General features: G+C 38.0%; 2 protein-coding genes across 8 annotated transcripts in view; one reads left to right on the top strand and one right to left on the bottom strand.

Annotated features, from left to right (window-relative positions):
- Window positions 1-2688, top strand: part of QPCT (glutaminyl-peptide cyclotransferase) — a 41247-nt gene extending 38559 nt beyond the window's left edge. For both annotated transcript variants that reach the window (XM_045009322.1, XM_045009321.1), the window contains exon 7: window positions 758-2688. In XM_045009322.1, coding sequence (XP_044865257.1) covers window positions 758-903 — 146 coding nt within the window. In that variant the 3' untranslated portion in view covers window positions 904-2688. The remainder of the gene's footprint in view (window positions 1-757) is intronic.
- A 6583-nt stretch (window positions 2689-9271) lies between these two features.
- SLC30A6 (solute carrier family 30 member 6) overlaps window positions 9272-21356 on the bottom strand; it is a 34009-nt gene continuing 21924 nt past the window's right edge. For 3 of the 6 annotated variants that reach the window (XM_045010590.1, XM_045010592.1, XM_045010591.1), the window contains exons 7-14: window positions 21004-21039; window positions 18740-18834; window positions 16005-16053; window positions 14120-14239; window positions 13750-13852; window positions 13292-13339; window positions 12546-12614; window positions 9272-10529 (exon numbers count right to left, since the gene is read on the bottom strand). In XM_045010590.1, the coding sequence (XP_044866525.1) occupies window positions 10032-10529; window positions 12546-12614; window positions 13292-13339; window positions 13750-13852; window positions 14120-14239; window positions 16005-16053; window positions 18740-18834; window positions 21004-21039 (1018 nt within the window). In that variant the 3' untranslated portion in view covers window positions 9272-10031. The remainder of the gene's footprint in view (window positions 10530-12545; window positions 12615-13291; window positions 13340-13749; window positions 13853-14119; window positions 14240-16004; window positions 16054-18739; window positions 18835-21003; window positions 21040-21356) is intronic. The other 3 variants (XM_045010594.1, XM_045010593.1, XM_045010595.1) reach the window with 1 other exon arrangement.

The raw sequence follows: 21356 nt of genomic DNA, 5'->3' as shown, positions 1-21356 counted from the left end.
GTGTACCTCCTGTACCGTACTATGAGGGGAACAATACCAAGGTTCAATGCAGGGACAGCGTGGTTTGCCAACACTTGTACCCACAATTGCTACGTAGAACAGAGCAAGACTAACATTACGCTATAATAGGCCCATTCAGAATTGCCCTGAGGGAAAGCTACAGTGGCTACGTGTCCTCCATTGCTCTCAGGTAAGCACAGTAGGAGCATGACTGCAAGGCTGAGAGCTGCTGTGACAGTCCAACCACAACTACTGTCACAAGTATTTTTAAAGAGTGTGCTGGAAAATTAGTCTTTTTTAAAAGACTAATTTTAGGAATCAGAGAGGTAGCCGTGTTAGTCTGTATCCACAAAAACAATGAGGAGTCTGGTAACACCTTACAGACTAACAGAAGATTCCCTTCTCTTCATGTGTCAGTGTATTTATGCCTGCATCTGAAGAAGGGGAGGGGGTTACTCACGAAAGCTTAACAGATTTATTTGGGCATAGTCTTTAAGGTGCCACCAGACTCCTCATTAATTTTAGGAATTATACAGTGAATACAGTGGTGAGCTTCTGTAGTCACAAGCTGGGTAAGAGGAACAATGGAAGGAAGCTGTGGAGATACCAGCTTGTTATGGAGTCACTCTATTGAGTAATAGTCTGACTGTAGCCCTGGATTCCAAATGACTTAGATGTTCCACTTGTACTGTAATGCATGCTAATTTAGCACACAGGCCTTTAGGTGAATATCTCCAAATTCCTTCCTCTCTTTCAGGGGTTCAAATTCTTCACTTGATCCCATCCCCTTTCCCTAAGGTGTGGCACACTATGGAGGACAATGAACAAAACCTCCACAAACCCACCGTTGACAACCTCAACAAAATCCTACAAGTGTTTGTGCTGGAATATCTCAATCTGTGATAGCACAGTGGCTCTGAAGCACTGCTCTGTTTTAAATACTGCTACCAGCCCCAAGCATCAAGTTCGTAATCATTTCTCACCAGGAGATAACTGTAATGGAGAGCACTAAAGTAAAGCATGATGTGATGACAACTCTTATTAGTCAGAGGTCAGCTGTCTTTGGCTGCATAGTCCAGTTAAGTCAGATAAAAATGCCTTTAAGCAGGAATTGTCAGCCTGGACAGAACCTGTCCTCCACATCTGACCTGAGGAGAGAGAAGGGAAACCTGAATTTTTCCATGTCACTATCACTGTTTTTAGTCCAGACATTAAAACTAAACAGAATCTAGATCCTGAATGCAAATACTTCCTAGTTTAAGGTTTAGCTGCAGTTTTTATAGAGTAAATAACTTTTAAAGTCCAAAGATGGAAATTCGGAGCTCATTACCAACCATAAGTGTTCAGATTATGCCTGTTTTGAGAATGGTGTGGAGCTACCCCACCCCAGAAGGAGCTTCCAGAATTCCTGGCATGCCGAGTGAAGCACACCTTAAAAGAGCATGTGCTTAATTCCCGTGAAGCAGAGAAAGGACCATAACTATTGTCTTCTCCCTGTCCTATCCTTTGTGAGGTGGTAGGTTTGTGCTCAAGGTGGGGGCAGGAACTACACCTATGCCCTGCCCTTGCACATGCATGTAAGAGAAGAGTGGATATTGGCAGGGAAGGGGGGGAGGGAGAGCAGAGTTCCTGCACACACTGTGCATCCATGCAGGAGTCAACCACAGTTTGTCCCAAAATAAATAAGCCCTTGCAGAACCCACCAAGGAGTGGTGGTATTGCAGCACAAAGCAAAATCAGAACTGATCACATTTTATTTGTGTGCATTTTTTAAACTACAGGATTTAAAAAATATTTTTAAATACAATGCAAGCTGTAGAGTAGTGGCGCTAATGAAATAAGCATTAGAGTAGGTGTAAGGTTCCAAAGAATGAGAGTCTAAACACCACACAATGAGGAGCAAACAAAAACATCCCAAGAGTGATAACAATTGTCATGGCACTGGCCTGTATTTTAGATTTTATACAAATAAGCTTTTCTAAACCTAAGATCAATATTTCTGTAACTTCAAATTCCAATAGAAACTTTAAAGGCACTGAACATTCCCTTACAGTGTTTGCAACACAAAGTTGCAGCATTGTGCTATTATGAGAACCTGAAAATGAAATTTTGATCTTCTATTTTCATTGTCCAAATTGAGAGAAATGCAAAAGGTAAAAAGCACAAGATGGATTTTAAACTATTTTCAATTTTAATAATCTAAGTCACTGTTTGTAACAAAGGCAAGAATTTTTTCTTTTTAAATGAGATTTTTAAAATGTTACATCCTCCTATTAAGATGCAATAATCTGGATGCATTCTCTAAAACAGAGCACAATAAACTTAAATACATGTTTATCTAATTTTAAAGTAAATGTACAATAAAAGTTGTCACATTAAATAAAAATTATTTTGAGTCATTGCTAGTATGTGTGTGTTTTACAGATTATGAGAATAATTTTAAGTTATAATCATTTGAGGTTTGAACATTAATGAGGTTACGCTAATGTCCAAGCAATATAAAAGACACCTATACAATGTCACTAGGCAGAGAAAAAGTATTAACAAAAGGGAAAGGTACAGAAACTGCCATGAATTTAAAGGCTTCTAAGTTATTAATTTTTAAAAAGTGGTTTGTTTGCTGTGGTTTCATGCTCTGTAAGGCCTCTGAAAATAAAATGTATTGGCATTTTTAACATGTATGACATATATGTGGAGTTGGATGCTGTTACTAAGAAACTGCCTGAAATTATAAATTCCTACAAGTCTATTCATTATTTTACACTAACTCACCCATAAAAATGTACTCCCATCTGAAGTGTGACCTACAAAATCAGTATGGAGCGTTTAAGGGTCCCCACTGCTCCTGAGAAAAGTGCTACACTTTTATTCCCGTGTCACTAGCTGACACCACCAGCTTTATGAAGTGTCTGAGGTTTCCTCTGGAAGGTAAATTTTTATTCACTTTGCTAAGGGTGACCATATGTCCTGTTTTGACTGGGACAGTCCCTTTTTTAAGTCCTGACCCGGCTGTCCTGACTTTTTGGCAAAACTAGGCATTTGTCCCGTTCGCTCTTGCCAACTGATCATCAACTGTCAAGAGCAAATGAGACAAATGCCCAATTTTACCAAGAATGTGGGGTGCCACCCTTAGCAGGGCACAGAGGAACATGCGGTGGGGGGATGACTTGGGCCAGTCCAGCTCCACATGAGCGGGGAGAGGGGTTGGGCAAGCAGCTTGGGCTGGCCCCGCCTGGGCTGAGGGGTGAGTGGAGCAGGCCAAGGGGGATTAGCGGCTCGGGCCAGCCCCATGAAGGTGGGTGGGAGCAGCTCAGGCCAGCACCGCATTGGGGTGGGTGGGTGACATTAGTGCCGTGCAGGGGACAGGCATGCAAGGCTTGGGCCAGCCTGGGGGAAGGGAGGCCTCAGGCTAGCCCCGGGCAGTGTCCCTTTTTCCCTTTGCTACCAGCTCCCTATTTAAGGCCTGAACTGAAAGGCACTTAGCAGACATAGATCTCATTGACTTCAATGGGTTGCAATAGCTCAGCTCTGGGGAGTGAGACTATTCTTGGCCATGACAAGAAGGTCCAGTGGTTCAGGTGACACTTGTCCCCTGGGCTCATAAGAGGGCTAGGGACCCTCCCTAAAGAGTTTCCAGGCCCTAGGGCTCATCAAAAGAGGCTTACCTGGAATGGCACAAGTCTCAGATCCAGAATAGAGGAAGGCATCAGCAAAGGAGATGGCCCACAGTGCAGCTGGAAGAGAGCAGGTGCTGGAAGGTACGAGTGACCCAGAACACCAAGAGCCTAGACAGCAGCTAAAGGCAGATTTAACCAGAGGAAATGCTAAGCTGACTGACAAATTAAAAGCACAGTTTGGGGTGGGGTCTCATTGGTCCAATCAGACAGACACCCAGAGAAAAAAACAACACTTGGTAGAAGAAAGTCAGGGTTGGGTTATCACTTACCATTGCCTCAGAAGATAAATGGCAGGAGGTTGGTGGTGGAGCCAATTCAGAGCACATTGGAAACTGAGTTTCGTCTTTGTATAAAAGATCTGGCATCTGGACAGCACCGCCCCTTTCCTATCTGCATGGTGAATACTGTACCCAGGTGGGACACAGCAAAGATGATGAACTCCAGGCCATCTACTGATGCACAACTTGTAAAACTGCTGCTTGGACCTCCTGCTTGGATAGAGCTGCTACCAGTCAGTCATCTAAATATGACAGTTCTTGAATCTTTGGTTCCTGTATGGATACAGTGGCTGCTACCAGAGCCTTTGAAAATGTGTGGGGTGCTGGTTATAACAAAGAGGGAAAAGCACTAAGTGTCGTTACACAAAGGATCTCTCTAATGACAATGTATTACTTTACTTGTATTGCAATGAGTAATCCATAGGAGCCCCAGTGATGGACCAGAACCCCATTCTGGTATGAACTCTATCCACAAACAAAAAAAAGACTGTCCCCAAGAATTTACAATCTCTCAGATCCAGTCAGGCCATACAATTTGCTTACTTCCATTGCAGCACTCACTGCCCTGTGAGATTGCATTTGGAGCTGATTTACTGGTTAACCCAGAATCCTCTGCTATGTGGAATCCTCCCAGCCTCCTCTGCACAACAAAACACAGTCCACACAAACCCTGGATGTCATCCTGCTAGGGCAGAAGCCTCATGGCCATGAGAGTGAATACAATTAAAATCAGCATTTCCCATTTAACATACATAGATACTTGCTTTTTTGTGTGATTAGATACTAAACACATTGATTGTGACCAGCTAACAGTGAAATTTAAAATACAATTAGCAAAAGCAAAAGAATGACAACAATCTTGTATCAGAAGTGTCATATATAAAGTTATTTACAAAATATATACTGTAAATTCTGTTAATAATCTACATGACTGAAAACGAAGTGGGTATTCACCCACGAAAGCTCATGCTCCAAAACGTCTGTTAGTCTATAAGGTGCCACAGGACTCTTTGCTGCTTGAAAACTAAAAGACCATCTATTATGAAATTCAAACATCAATCAATATACAAAAAGGTAATAACAATTCTTTTCACAAGTTACCACGTTTTTCTCTATTTTTAAAAATCACAATTGCCTTTAATTTTTTTCCTCACATCAAGAGATTTTAAAGATGGGAGTCAAATTATTTTTTCTAATTTTACTCTACACGTATTATGAACATGATTACAATAGTAAGTCAACTGAAGAGCTGTATTTCTATTAGAGCCTCTGTTACCTGCACATCTGTGCAGTATAGTATATAAAGTGTATAGTAAAGTAGCAATTCAAAATACTTTGTGCAATATTACTATATTTAACAGTTCAGTAAAAATACTGAATCTCTGATGAGAAGCTGTGGATTCAATTCTCCTTTGGGGCTTTAAATCAACTGTGTCTTCAATTTAAAGTGTGGCTTCTACTAAAAGCAAGCAAACAGATGCAATGAATACAATAGATATATTTCAAAAAAATGAAAAAAAAACCAATGTAACAAGTAGAGACAATTCTTAAATGCAGCTAAAAAGTATTATACTGTAAAGAACAGTTTTTATGTTGCTAAAACTGCTATATTGAGGGTGATACAATTTAAGACTTAAGAAGTACAAAGGGCCTGTTTAATATCCTCTGTTCTAGGGTGAATTTTACCCTAAATGCATGTAACTTCTATGAAAAGCTGCATAATGAAGATGGGGTTATTAAACAAAGGTGATTATTGAACCAAGGGTTCTTCTAGTTGAAAATATACAGTACTTCAAAGTTCACTAGCACTAGGTTATGCTTGGTTTTCAGATACCATTATACTTTCTAACACTTTACTGAGCTGACAGTTTGTCATTCATCCATCTGCTAGGAAGAGTAAGTCAGGTCTACACTACACACTTACTTGGTAGAACTACATTGCTCAGGAGTGTGAAAAAGCCACACCCAAGTGACATAGTTATACCAACCTTAACCTCCCCACCATGTAGACAGCACTGTGTCGGCAGAAGAGCTTCTCCCACCAACACAGCTACCACCTCTTGCGGAGGTGGAGTTATTAAGCCGACAGAAGAGCTCTCTCCCGTTGCCTTAGAGAGTCTTCACAAGAAGCGCTACAGTTGCGCAGCTGTGCTGATGCAAGTTTGTAGTGTAGACCTGCCCTAAGAGTTAGATCCCCATCTGTAACTCATGTGAAAATGTACTCTATAGCTGTGGGTCTCAGCAGATTGGCCCCAGGCAGTCCTCACCAAGGTACTGTTCTACAGAACACAGTTTGTTTTTTTTCCGGGCGGGGGGAAACCCTCATCCATGTGACTGAGTGGACTGATGCGAGTAGTGGGGAGATAAAGTGAAAATGGTTTCTTTGTGTGTGGAACGGCAAAACTCCACAACTAGTGCATGGGGACAAAGTCTCAAACCCAGGGGCGGCTCTAGGATTTGCGCCGCCCCAAGCAGGGCGACATGCCACGGGGGGTGCTCTAGCGGTCGCCAGTCCCGCGGCTCCCGTGGACCTCCTGCAGACGTACCTGCAGAGGGTCTGCTGGTCCTGCGGCTCCGGTGGACCTCCCGCAGGCACGCCTGCGGATGCTCCACCGGAGCCCCGGGACCAGCGGACCCTCCGCAGGCACGTCTGCGGGAGGTCCAACGGAGCCCTGGGACCAGCGGACCCTCCGCAGCCATGCCTGCAGGAGGTCCGCCGGAGCCGCCTGCCGCCCTCCCGCGGGACGCCGCCCCAAGCGCGCGCTTGGCGCGCTAGGGTCTGGAGCTGGCCCTGCTCAAACCCTCAAGTGAAGATTTAAGCTCTGGGGAAGTGTTTGTTTCTTAATTTAACCAGCTCTGGAGGAAATAGCCCTTAATCCTCCTCGTCAAACACATTATCTTCAAATAACATCTGATTAGATTTCAACTTGTGGGTCACCTAGATACTGACTATGGTGACTGGTGCTCTATAAATATCTAAGATGAGTGGACTAATTTGGTGAGCATGCAAGCTAGCAAAGGGAGAGCCTTTGTGCCGAGGATAGTGGGAGGGAGAAGACTGTGTGTGGCGAGCTGGGTGGCAAGGACGACAATGGGAACGGGCAACCTGTTTGTGTAGAGCTGAGAGATGCAGAAGACAATGTAGAGACCACTTCTGTCTGGGGAGCTGAATGGTGTGGCGAATAGTGGGGGCAAGGGGAGAAATAAAAAGCAATATTGCCAGAAGGCCCTTCCACAGGAGCATCATGGCAAAGGGGGAATGGGAAGGTGAAAAATGGAGGAGCCCTTTTGGGATGCACTTTTGGACCCTAGAGAAACATGGCTATATGTATATTTATTAGGGCTGTCAAGCGATTGAAAAAATTAACTGTGCAATTAAAAAAAAATCAATCATGATTAATCGCACTGTTAAATAATAAAAAAACATTTATTTACATTTTTGGATGTTTTCTACATTTTCAAATATATTGATTTCAATTACAACACAGAATACGAAGTGTACAGTGCTCACTTTGTATTTTTTTATTACAAATATTTGCACTGTAAAAAACAAAAGAAATAGTATATTTCAATTCACCTAATGCAAGTACTGTAGTGCAATCTTTTTATCATGATAGTTAAACTTACAGATGTAGAATTATGTACAAAAAATAACTACATTCAAAAATAAAACGTAAAACTTTAGAGCCTACAAGTTCATTCAGTCCTATTTCTTGTTCAGCCAAACAAGTTTCTTTATATTTGTAGGAGATAATGCTGCCCGCTTCTTGTTTACAGTGTCACCTGAAAATGAGAACAGGCTTTCGCATGGCACAGTTGCAGCCAGTGTTGCAAGATATTTATGTGCCAGATGCGCTTAAGATTCATATTCCCTTGATGCGTTAACCACCATTCCAGAGGACATGCGTCCATGGTCATGATGGGTTCTGCTCAATAATAATCCAAAGCAGTGTAGACCAATGCATTTTCATTTTCATTATCTGAATCAGATGCCACCAGCAGAAAGTTGATTTTCTTTTTTGGTGACTCAGGTTCTGTAGTTTCTGCATCGTAGTGTTGCTCTTTTAAGACTTCTGAAAGCATGCTCCACTTCTCCTCTCGCTCAGATTTTGGGAGGCACTTCAGATTCTTAAACATTGGGTCAAGTGCGGTAGCTATCTTTAGAAATCTCACATTGGTACCTTCTTCGCGTTTTGTCAAATCTGCAGCGAAAGTGTTCTTAAAATGAACAGCATGTGCTGAGTCATCATCCAAGACTGCTATAACATGAAACACATGGCAGAATGTGGGTAAAAAAGAGCAGGAGATATACAATTCTCCTCCAAGGAATTCAGTCACAAATTTAAACAAGAGTCATCAGCATGGAAGCATGCCCTCTGGAATGGTGGCCAAAGCATGAAGGGATATACAAATGTTTAGCATATCTGGCACATAAAAAACCATACAATGCAGGCTACAAAAGTGCTATGCGAAAGTCTGTTCTCACTTTCTGGTAAAATTGTACATAAGAAGCAGGCAGCATTATCTCCTGTAAAGATAACCAAACTTGTTTGTTTTAGCGATTGGCTGAACAAAAAGTGGGGCTGAATGGGCTAGTAGGCTCTAAAGTTTTACATTGTTTTGTTCATGAGTGCAGTTCTGTAAAAAAAAATAAAAAAATCTACATTTGTAAATTGCACTTTCATGATAAAGAGATTGCACTATGGTACTTGTATGAGGTGAATTAAAAATACTATTTTATCATTTTTACAGTGCAAATATTTGTAATAAAAATATAAAGTGAGCACTGTACACTTAGTATTCTGTGTTGTAATAGAAATCAAAATATTTGAAAATGTAGAAAAAAATCCACAATTATTTAATAAATTTCAATTGGTATTCTATTGTTTAACCATGCAATTGCAGTTTTAATTAATCATGATTAAGTTTTTAAACCGCAATTAGTTTGAATTAATCGCATGAGTTAACTGAGATTAATTGATAGCCCTGTTTATTAAAAAATAGGTAAGTGTACATGAAAATTAGGCACAGTCATGTTGCCAATATGGCCCTCAGTACCACAAACACAGAGCATCACTGCCATATACTGCATTCTCTTTTTCTGCACCATTGATACATACTATGCCTGTGAACTAGCTTTATAAATGGTGAACTGTTTTCTGAAGCTCTACAGGAGAAATAAAAAAGTCACAATGGAATGAAAGGGCACTTTCAACAATCTGAAGGATGCATTAGTGGCTTATCAAGAGTGAGCCATACACTGTGCATGCCAAAGCTATTTATCTGGTTCATACTGTTACGGGAGTGGCCACAGGTAAGAAAGAGGTGCTTCTAGAATATGGAGTTTCTAATATTTTATTTCCCAGTATATTGTCATGTAATTTTGCAATTAAATAAAAAAATACAAATATGAGTATGAAACAGTTACAAGAAAACAGTTGATGAACACTTTGTACCTCAATAAAATCAACAAGAAATACAATTATATAATAAATGATTCCTTAATGTCAATAAGAAATTTAAAAGTCTTAGTTTGTCCTTATACTGGACAGTAAATGTATTGAGAAAAAAGATTTTTTCAACCAAGGAAAATCTAACTGTGACGTTGCCAAAGATTGATCAAACAGTGGTCATAATTTTTAAGAAAAAAAAAGAGAACTGGGGCAGAACAGATGAATCACTGCTGTTGCACAATCATTCAGTAAAACAATTCAGAAACAATTTGCAGTTGAAAAGAATGGAGGATGCTTCGCCTTCACAATTTTGCTCTCATATAAAACTATGTTCATGTTATACTTAAGCACATGATTGGAGGAAAAAGAAAAGTGAATAGAAAATCTGCATGTGAATAAATTCAGTAGCTGTAAAAACTATTTGCAAGTTCACAAGTCTGTCAAGAATTTGTTGCATCATATATACTAACATAAAAAAGTGGAAATGCAATTTAACTGTTTAATGAATATAAACAATACAATTGATCCCAGTAATTCAGAATGGTCTAATGGTTTACAAAAACTGGGCAATTTAAAAAAAATCAATATCCTTATGTACAATAAATAACGCATAATAGAGTTTATTATGGCTGGGGTTGACCTCGAGTGCTAGTTCCATATCTGCTTGGGACATTTGTAAAACCAGTCCTGAATCCTTGAGTTGCTCCCATCCCCGGAATTCCAAGTCCTTGATTGAATACACTGCTGTAAGGTACAGATCCATGATTAAGGCCCAAACCATAGGGTCTTGTCTGAGCGTTTAAAAGGATGACTGGGTTCATATTTTTGCCCGGTGTGTTAAAAGAAAATTCTGGAGGTGGGCTACTAGGTTTAGCTGGAGTGGATGTAACAGGGTTCAAATTATCAGTAGCCTTTAAAGATGGCATTGGAATAATATGATGATCTGAAAGATTCAACATATTGTTTGCAATAGGCCCAGATGTTAAGGTAGGTCTGATCCAATCATCTTTGAAAATCTGGACAGTCAAAGTAGAGACTAGAGTATACAGTCGATTAGTCACATGAGCAAGTACCATTTGTTCATTAGCATCTCTTCGAATTCGTACATGTACTGATCCAGCCTAGAAAGTGAACCAAAACAAAAACCAACCAGGCTGTTATAAGACTTTTAGGTAGAGATCCTGATTTGCATTAAACATTTTAGCTACAAAGAGAGCTAAACAGTATCTTATTCAGCACAAACGTGGAGACTACTGTGGCACATCAGAGCCACACTTAAGTAATTCCATGATGAGGACAAAATTTCCATGAGGACAAAACACTGGGAATGGTGATAGGCTGAGATTCATATCTGGGAAATTTAGATTATTTAAACATTATGCACTTGGTGTTAAATATTGTTTATAGTCAACAGTGAAGTGAGGGCAGAAGCTGTAACATGACAGGAGCAGATGGAGAGAAGAAGAGCATTAAAACAAACTCCAAGTTGAGGAAAGTATGTCATGTGCTGCTGCTGAATGCAAGAGACGACACCTGTACCAGGTGAGCTTGAAGGTAAGGTAAGAACAGAAGCATTGCCACTAACAGTACACAGACTCAGAGTTCTGTGTCTGAAGTGATTACACTACTGGATATAATCTGTGTGTGGTGTGCGCCTGCCTGATCCTTACTAATATTTCCCTCTCCCATTACTTGAACTAGTACTGCAGACAGCATGGGAAACAAAGTTCTGTCCCTCATTTGTCTTTTGCATCCATATCTAACAAAGAATTTGACCTACAGCAAATGCAGTTAATGGCTGGTTTTCTTTCTGGTAGCACTAACTAGCAAGAGTGTAGGCAGATCTTGGGCATCACTCCAATTTCCAGTGCAGATTGGAAGGTGCCAAGTACAAAACAGACAAGCTGAGGTGCAAAGGTTTTGTAAAAATTTGTGGAGAATCCACTGAGTCCAATGTATTCCCAGTGCATGACTTCAGTAATTCAGTAACATCTGGTATTTCAGATAACAGAATACGTGACTCCAGAGCCTCCCATTCCTTATCAGAAAATTTGGGTAAGTTAACTTTGGCGAAGAAGCTCCTATGTTTTCAGGGGATGACATGCTAAGAAGAATAAAAAGGAGAGAAAGGTTTTAAAGGCCTCTTAATTCCTGGCTGTCATTGAGTACCTGATCCCCCGCTTTAGTTTCAGTAATAGTTTCCTTTGTGTGTCCATTTTATATCACAGAAGAAAAAACAGCTGTTAGAAATTTTTAATAAGATCCTAAATGGAAAATATGGAGTTTATTAGGTGCTCCTCTGTAGTACAGGAATTCTAGTTCTGTTTTAGGTTGCTAGAGCACATATGGGTAAGTTGAAGAGACCATATTTTCCTTTTCACTTCTCGTAGCTCAGCTTTTTCTTCCTCAGACACAATTCCTATTAACTTCCCATAAGATAAAGCCACAGGAGAATCCCATATCAACTGATTTGGCACTAATCATTGATGACATTTGGAAGAATTTTTAAGGATCCAAAATGGTAGCTTTACTCCAAAGTTGCTGTATAAGTCAATGATTACTACACAAAGAAGATTCAACTCTAACTTCCTCTCACAAGTCTGAAAACTGGTTATCAACGCATGGTTCAAAGCAAAAATTTCATGGAGGGAGCACTTTAAAAAGAATTTAAAAAATCATACAAGAACCAATCTATAATCTAGCCTACAGTAAGAAGAGCGCATAGCTGAGAAACATATGAATTTGCTGCTAGTGGTATTGTTCTCTTTCTAGATATAAAGTAGTTTTAAATTTATGATACCACTCTGAATTGTGATGTGCACTTCTTTAGCAAAAGATTATTATGGTGGATCTGTGACATGATACCTCAGTATATAACCAAAAATTGCACCTTGTTCAGGGTGGGAGAGGGGATTCCAAGCCTCACTAAGTTTTCAGAAAAGTGCTGCAATTAGTGTAAAAAATATCCACTCAAGCTTTATTTAACAGGAAGGGGGAAAACTATATTTTATGGCATCTGAATTTCTAAATTCCATTTAAAATAATGAGAGCTCTCATTTATTTAGTAATTATTTAGCTTAGAGATTAAAGATAATGTTCCCTTTTTAAAGAACAAGACAATATGGCACAAAACATACCAAAGTACCAAAGCCCAATGTCCAGAAATGCTCATTTCGAACCTCCAAAACACCATCCAAAGTGGAAACCTAATTTAAAAACACAAATATGTGGTAAATCATCATTAAAGAAAATGTTTCCAGTCTTTTAGAAATGTAGATTGGTTTAGATAGCTGAGCTGTAGATGATATTGTCAATATTTCATTTTGCATTGTGGACTCTCCCTTCAACTAAATTTTCATAAGGGACTTTATTGAAGAAGATGCCACTAAACTCCTAGATATATTTATATCCAATGTATTCCGAGTATCTGAAAATGTGTAATTTCTTCATATAGCAAGACCTGTTTTTTCCAACCCCCAGGATCTTTCACAAATGCTTACAACTCCTCTATTTGTTAAAATATAAAAGGAACTCCCTCTTCTATACCTTCTTAAAACAAATTGCTGCAAACCCTTTCAGTGATAATTTATCAAAGATTGAATATATTTTAAAGATCTGTACCAATTTAAGAACTTGAACATTTCTATAAGACATATCAACCGTACTAATTTAGATTGTAAGCTTTGTATTTCTTTTAAACACACACACACACACACACACACACACACACACACAGTGCAAGTGTAGAATTTTCATTTGCAGTCAGATTTATCTTCTGTGTGATGCACACTTGACGGACCTGTAGGTTCTCACTATGCATGTTTAGCCTTTGTATTGAACTTCTTTGCGTGCACCTCATGAAACATGTTATACGCTACCTTACCTCTCTAATAAGTTTATCTAGTTGACCAATCACATGCGGTGGGGTTGTCTGAAAATAATCAAAAGAACGTTACAATAAAGACAAACAGATGCTAATTTGGTCCTAATCTTAAAGCTATATTAACTTTATTATGATGTACTGTCCACTGCCTTTATAATTTATAGTAGTATAGTCCTTTAAATGTATTACTTGAGCGGGTAGTTTACTAAACTCACAATGCTGATAGTATATGTAACAACAAAGCAACAACTCAATCAAAACTATAGGTTGCATCTGTGATTGCTATAATTCCATGATACACAGTTGTCTCACGTTAGAAATTTCTTCAGAGTTTAATCATGTATCATTTCTTTCTTGTGAACATTTTTCATTTACATGTTTAATGGTAGATATCATTAAACATGTACATTTTTAAAAAGGTAAAATTAAAATTAAAACATTTTCTGACACTGTCTCACCTGAAGTAGTACTTTTCCACTGTAGACACTCATAGGATACATGGTACCAAAAGTCATCAAAGCAATAGCTATTGCAGAGGCTGTATCTACAGCAAAATAATTGCTGAAACAAAAAGGGTAATATTAAATGCCTTTTCTTTTAAATGGCCACCATTGTATAGATATATAGAGAGAACATGCAAAAATTCACTAAGCATATGTATCTGAAACACACAACCTTTTAAAAAACAAATGTGTTTCAATGATTATGGTTCATGTCACATGTGAAATTTCAGCTTCTTATCACATGATCAGTGCTTGCAAGCCTAAAAGGAGATTTCCCATGAATTATACCCTAAAATACTTATTTTATTTAAATAATTATACGTACTTAATTTCAATTAACATATACGTAATGCAAAGAGCAAAAGCACCAGCAAGATCAATCAAGACAAAAGGATTCATTCGTGGAAGGAAGATACTGCTCAACCCTGGAATGATTCCACATAGACTGCAACAAAACAGAAAAAAGTAATTGTCAGCTAGTTGTTGTTGTAAGTGCTGGAAAACTACACCTGCTACTCCAACATACAATAGACCACTTCGAGGATCATGCAGGCAGGATGTTGCTACTGACTGGGTTAAAAGCCTTTTTATTGCTGCTGGAAGTTAAATGATCCTCTTTGTGAACTACAAAGATTAATTATTTTCAGGCCTAGAACCATTTATGTCTCCTCCCCTTACTCATAATTTAAAATCAAGTGCTTTGTGCATGGAACATCCCTATCTTTTGCATCTTAATTATATTTAAACTCTTTCCCAGTTTTAAATAAAGATTTCTAATCTTACAAGGAAAAACAGAAGACAAAATTACAGTAAAGTACACTAGAGTAATCAGTCTTTTAGAAAACATTTCCACAAATTTAAACTGCGATCAAGTGTTATGCCCTTCTTGTTAACAGATCTGACTGTGTCTCCTAGACCCTTGTTCTGGAAGCCCCTTTAAATATCTGAAAAAAAATCACATTTTCCAGTCTTTTTTAAAAACAGCTTTCTATGCTGTTCCCCATAATACTGGGTTGCCATACAATAAATCAACCTCATTGTCTTCTCTATCTAAATCTTGTAGACATTAACTCCCCCCAATTCTCTACACAGTAGTCTTAGGGTTGCTCTTCCAAAGCCCTTGTACAGTGGTACCATTATTTTTCTTTACATTTGTAACTTTTGATTTATGCAACTTAGAAACTACTGACTCTTTGCCATGTGCACACATTGAGCTGTGACCTTCACAGTCCTGCTTCTTGCTACACAGAGTCCCTTTCATCTTGTCTCATCTGCTTGGGGCGGCGAAATGTCTAGAGCTGCCCCTGATTAAGGGCTTGGTCCAATAAGGTACTATGCACTCAGGTTCAGGATGTGCTTAAGCATACTGCAGGATCTGTTTAGCTCATTGAAGGATCAAGCTCTTTATGATTACAGTAACTTGTGCTTTTTTCGCTCCTTCTACTACACCTTATATCATATTGCCCACCCCACTCCTGATATGCTTTAGGGAACAAGTAGGTTTTGCAGCATGTCCAAAGTGTTATGCAATATGGTTTAACATACTTACAGTAAAAAGTTCTATCTAAAAATAAAGTATTTGTACTGCTGACAGTATACAATACACACAGGGATGTGTAAGGCTCAAAATATAAATATTTTAAATATCTGGCAAAGGCTATTTGCAAATTATGTATTATTTGCATTCAGTGTCCAAATATACTAAAAGGGTTAACAGCCAAAAACATGACAATGTTTCAGTTCCTGGAAGAGAGATCTTGTTGTGGCTCTGCAGCCAATGGGGGAAAAAAAAAAAATCTGTGATGCTTGGGACACAAAGAAAATAAAAGGAAAAAACCTGAGAGAGAACCAATGTGCACCTGTCTCTATGCCTGGTCTTTTTGGCGACCTCTATCTTCCTGCTGGACTAGGTGAGACGTCCCCATAAAATTCTTATGTTTAAATGAAGTATCCCTAATGGCTGCTAGGAAATGCAATTTAGACTGGCCTTGCTGGAGACAGAATTATCTTCACTCATTTGACGAATGTTACTCAGATTTGCTGAGCAAGAGAAAGAGCAGAAACTTTTCAATACCAAGCTCATGTCTCAGTCTCTGGTCCGAGTGCCCTATACTATGTGATGCAGTTAAAAATAACTTGGTATGACATAAGAATGACTAATATTGACTTAAGTATTAGCTATTATGAAAAAAAATATCATGAAGCCTTACCTTCTGCTAAGATCTGCAACATGCTCCTGAAGCCAACTCGTACTAGCAGCTTCACAAAAACATAAAGGCACCAATTATAATCAGGACAACAATTCATCTTAAGGTGTGTTTTTAAACAATAATGTAAGGAAGTAGTAAAATATGAGTGAATAATCCATCTTAACATTAGATCACAATGATCAGAGTTTCAAATATCACTTCTGAAAGGAGAACATTTTCTTGCCTGTGGTTGGTTAGAAACCTTTTGCCATGCAACATCTGAATTGGATTAATTTCAAGTGCAGATTTCACTGTTTATTTTTATAGAAAATATTGCCTTTGTTAACTTCTAACTGCATACAAACTTGAGCTCTCTATGGGAGCACACTACTTGTAAACCCTCCCCTTCAACACACACACACACACACCCCTATTGACATCAGTGGGACTATTCAGGCAAGTAGCTGCTCACCAACATGAGAAAAGGGAGCAAAGTCTGGCCCTGTGACTATGTTGAAAGGAATTTTTTGTAAATACAGGCAGGTGCAGCATTATTCACCCTAGAACACAGCACGTGAATTAGATGTGGGGAAAAAACCCACCACCTTTTAGTCATTTAATCCAGCTCTCCTAAACACATTGCAAAATAAAATAAAATCAATACACCTTTCTAATTGAGGCTCAGACAGTAACATTTGTTGTATGCATACAGGCACATATGAATTAGTATAGTGGATCAGATCAGTGCCTATATACTGCCTCCAACAGTGGCCAACATGCAATATATACTGAAGGCCTCACACAGGGTATCTAATCAATTCAGCAGTACTCAAATTTGGTGGCCAAAATTCCTTTCTGATCCCTACTCAGATGACAGGGTTATACCCTAAAACAGTAGCCCCCAAACTTTTTACCTCAATCCCCCCTTACCCTAGGGTTGCAACCTCCAGGACTGACCTGGAGTCTCCAAGAATTAAAGATTGATCTTTAATTAAAAATTATATCATGTTATTAAATCTCCATGAATACAACCAACCAAAATTGGCAACCCTAGTGTGTGTGAGTGGGGGGCAGTGCACAGTTACACAAGAGAAATTTAGAAAGTTGATCCCAGTTAATCATCTTCCACCTTGATACCCAACACCATTTGACTAAGTCTCTCGAGTTTTTCCACAACCCTCATTAGTTTTCTCTAGCCTAAATAATTGTTATCGGCACATTTCACCATCTCCTTGTTTACAGCTTCCTCTACATCCTCACAGAGACCCTAGGAATACTCCATCTGTCTTTGTTATAACTAAGAACCATTTACTATGACTCTTTCCTATCACATACATTTTTAAATTTTTGTTTAAATTCATCACAGGTTTCTGTTTTTTATCACACAGTTAATTATTTTCCTTTCTAGCTCCTTGTGAGGGATCTAGTCAAAAGCAAATCATGATGGTAATGTAGAACTTGGCTAATTCTCACTTTGAAGCTAGTCTACAAAACTCAATTAATTTGCCTGAAAAACGTAGACCTCATCCCTTCTCTAAGAAGATAGCTGTAATGAGTCTTAGATTAAGAATTTATTTTCAAAATATACTACAACACAAAATTACAAATAGTAATAAGCACTGATACAACTCTCTACATTTATGAAGCGGAGCACTACAATTAATTAATCCTCACAAAGCCCTTATAAAGTAAATATTACCCCCATTTTACTGATGTGAAAAATGTGACAGAATGGTTGAGCTTCAACCTGGAAGTCAGGGTTAGAATTTAGGAGTTCCTGACTCCCTGCTCAATTCACTCTGCTTTTCCACATTAGTGGGTTACATATAAAATACTATAAGTAATTAAAACTACACTAACCAAAACAAATATATTTTCTGATGCAACAGCCTTTTAAAAGAGTTATGCATTCACTCAATTTGCAAATTTCCATAATGCTCAACTAGTGAGAATGATTGTGATTTTACAATACAAAGAATAAAAACTCCAAGGAGTAAGCTGTATAAAGAAGGTGTTTTTTATTAACAAAACTTTAAATATTTGTACAAGTCTGTCTGTATCATTGTAAGATTGCCCACACTAAAATTTTACTGGTTGAATAAAGGAGCTAAAACAGTAGAAGAAACGAATCTGTATCTTAACATAAGAATGGCCACACTCGGACAGATCAATGTTTCATCTAGCTCAGTATCCTGTCTTCTGACAGTTGCCAATGCCAGATGCTTCAGAGGGAAAAAACAGAATAGGACAATTATCTAGTGTCCAGTCCCAGATTCTGGCAATCAGAGGTTTAGGGACACCTAGACCATGGGATTGCATCCCTAACCATCTTGGCTAATAGCCTTTGATGGACCTATCCTCCATGAATTTATCTAATTCTTTTTTGAACCCAGTTATACTTTTAGCCTTCACAACATCCCCTGTGGAACTTGTTGTTCCACCGGTTGACAGAGTTGTGTGAAGAAGTGCTTCTTACGTTTGTTTTAAATACTTCAAAGTAGTAGCTACATCTGAAATTACACTCAATTTACCATATTGATGGTGGTGTACTACTCTCTGTCCCCCCTATGGATTTAGTACATGACAAATGAGGAGACTGCCTCTAATTCAAAACCTTTTAATTAGATGTACTGAACTATTTAGAAATGACTTACATGGCAATTGTGTTTCTTATCTAACAAAAAATATATTTGGAAGAAAACAGTTAATATTCATTGCCTTTCCTTGAATCTTGTCACAGTTCATTCAACACATACCTTCAGACACATAAGCAAAAGGCTTATTCCGAATGGAAAGCATTGTAAACAAGTTGAAAAAAAGAGCCACGAAAGTACCAACCAACAATCGTCCCCTAAAGAGAGGAAAAATAGATTAATCTTCATTTTTCACAGTATCCACCTGTGATGTTACAAAGTTAAACTGCCATTAATGAAACACTTCCGAACATTCTCCATTATGATAAATTCCAGTTGACTATTTAATAACCAACAGCAATCATTTTAAAATACACAATACAGATGAATGTTATTTGTGGTAAGATCAGTCTTAATTCAATTTTCAATTAACTTTACAACCTCAAAAGAGAAATTTTAATAAATAAAAATATACAAATAATTAGGGCTGTCAAGTGATCTAAAAAACTAATCAGGCAATTAAAAAAATTAATTGCGATTAATGGCACTTTTAAACAATAGAATACAATTTTTTAAAAATATTTTTTGATGTTTTCTACATTTTCAAATATATTGATTTCAATTACAACACAAAATACAAAGTGTACAGTGCTCACTTTATGTTTGATTACAAATATTTGCACTGTAAAAAACAAAAGAAACAGTATTTTTCAAGTCAACTAATAATACAAGTACTGTAGTGCAATCTCTTTATCATGACAGTTGAAATTACAAAAATAACTGCATTCAAAAATAATCTAATGTAAAACTTTAGAGCCTACACTTAGCCCTATTTCTTGTTCAGCCAATCGCTCAGACAAACAAGTTTGTTTACATTTGCAAGAGATAATGCCGCTTGCTTCTTGCTCACAATGTCACCTGAAAGTGAGAACAGGTGTTCGCATGGCACTGTTGCAGCCGGTGTTGCAAGATATTTACATGCCAGATGCGCTAAAGATTCATATGTCCTTTCATGTTTCATCCATCATTCCAGAGGACATGTATCCATGCTGATGACAGGTTATGTTCAATAACAATCCAAAGCAGTGCGAACTGACATGTTCATTTTCATCATCTGAGTCAGATGCCACCAGCAGAAGGCTGATTTTCTTTTTTGGTGGTTAGGGTTCTGTAGTTTCTGCATTGGAGTGTTGCTCTTTTAAGACTTCTGAAAGCATATTCCACACCTCATCCCTCTCAGATTTTGGAAGGCACTTTGGATTCTTAAACCTTGGGTCGAGTGCTGTACCTATCTTTAGAAATCTCACATTGGTACCTTCTTTGCGTTTTGTCAAATCTGCAGCGAAAGTGTTCTTAAAATGAACAACACATGCTGAGTCATCATGCGAGACTATTATAACATGAAATATACAGCAGAATGCGGGTAAAACAGAGCCGGAGACATACAATTCTTGCCCAAGGACTTCAGCCATAAATTTAATTAATGCATTTTTTTTAAACGAATGTCATCAGCATGGAAGCATGTCCTCTGGAATGGTGGCCGAAGCATAAAGGGGCATACGAATGTTTAGCATATCTGGCATGTGAATACCTTGCAATGTCAGCTACAAAAGTCCCATGTGAACGCCTGTTCTCACTTTCTGGTGACATTGTAAATAAGAAGTGCGCAGCATTATCTCCCATAAATGTACACAAACATGTCTGTCTTAGCGATTGGCTGAACAAAAAGTAGGACTGAGCGGACTGGTAGGCTCTAAAGTTTTGCATTGTTTTGTTTTTGAGTGCAGTTATGTAACAAAAAAAATCTACATTTATAAATAGCACTTTCATGATAAAAAAGACTGTATTACAGTACTTGTATGAGGTGAACTGAAAAATACACTTTTGTTTATAATTTTTACAGTGCAATTATTTGTAATAAAAAATAATATAAAGTGAGAAGTTTATACTGTGTTGTGTTGTAATTTAAAATCAATATATTTGAAAACATAGAAAAACATCCAAAAATATTTAATAAATGTCAATTGGTATTCTATTGTTTAACAGTGCAATTAAAACTGTGATTAATCACGATTAATCTTTGAGTTAATCGACAGCCCTAAAAATAATTAATACAAGCACTAAGCTACAGGGAACAAGTATGTAACTGCTCTTCAACTATCTGACTATTTATGGGCTCATGTAGACTAACTTGTAATTGCACACCATAGATTGAAAAGTTATTACCACATGGCTTGCATGCAGTTTGGAACACAGAAATATCAACGTACTGAAAACAGTTCAATACTAGATAAGCCAAGTCGCTCTTACTTTGTACTAGACAAAGAATTAGAAACAGAAGTAAACTGACAAAAATTATAATTTCATATATAAAAATCCAATCTTACGTGTGTATCTCAGGTTGTTCCAGAAACCGTTCTGTACTACAAGAAATAAATTGTCAATTTTAGTTGTGTTTATTAAATTATATTTTAAAAACTAACTATATAAAGGAAAGATTTTCAGTTGCGGGCACCTAAACCCACAAATAAATGTAATGAGTGGGATACAGGATGCCAAATTAAATCCTTCAACAACGGTGCAAAAATGGCAAACGCTATATTGAGATGTATGGATAAATATGTCATTTTAATGACAACACATGAAGTAATTATTCCAATATGCTTGGCACCAAACTGAAACAGGGTATAATTTACCATTAGAGAAAGGACAAACAAGGATAGATAGAGTAACCCTCTAA

The sequence above is a fragment of the Mauremys mutica genome, chromosome 3 (genome assembly GCF_020497125.1).
Source record: "Mauremys mutica isolate MM-2020 ecotype Southern chromosome 3, ASM2049712v1, whole genome shotgun sequence".
In the NCBI taxonomy this organism is placed as follows: Eukaryota; Metazoa; Chordata; order Testudines; family Geoemydidae; genus Mauremys; species Mauremys mutica.
The sequence above is the reverse complement of the archived record's forward strand: the minus strand, read 5'-3'. Positions and strand labels throughout refer to the sequence as shown.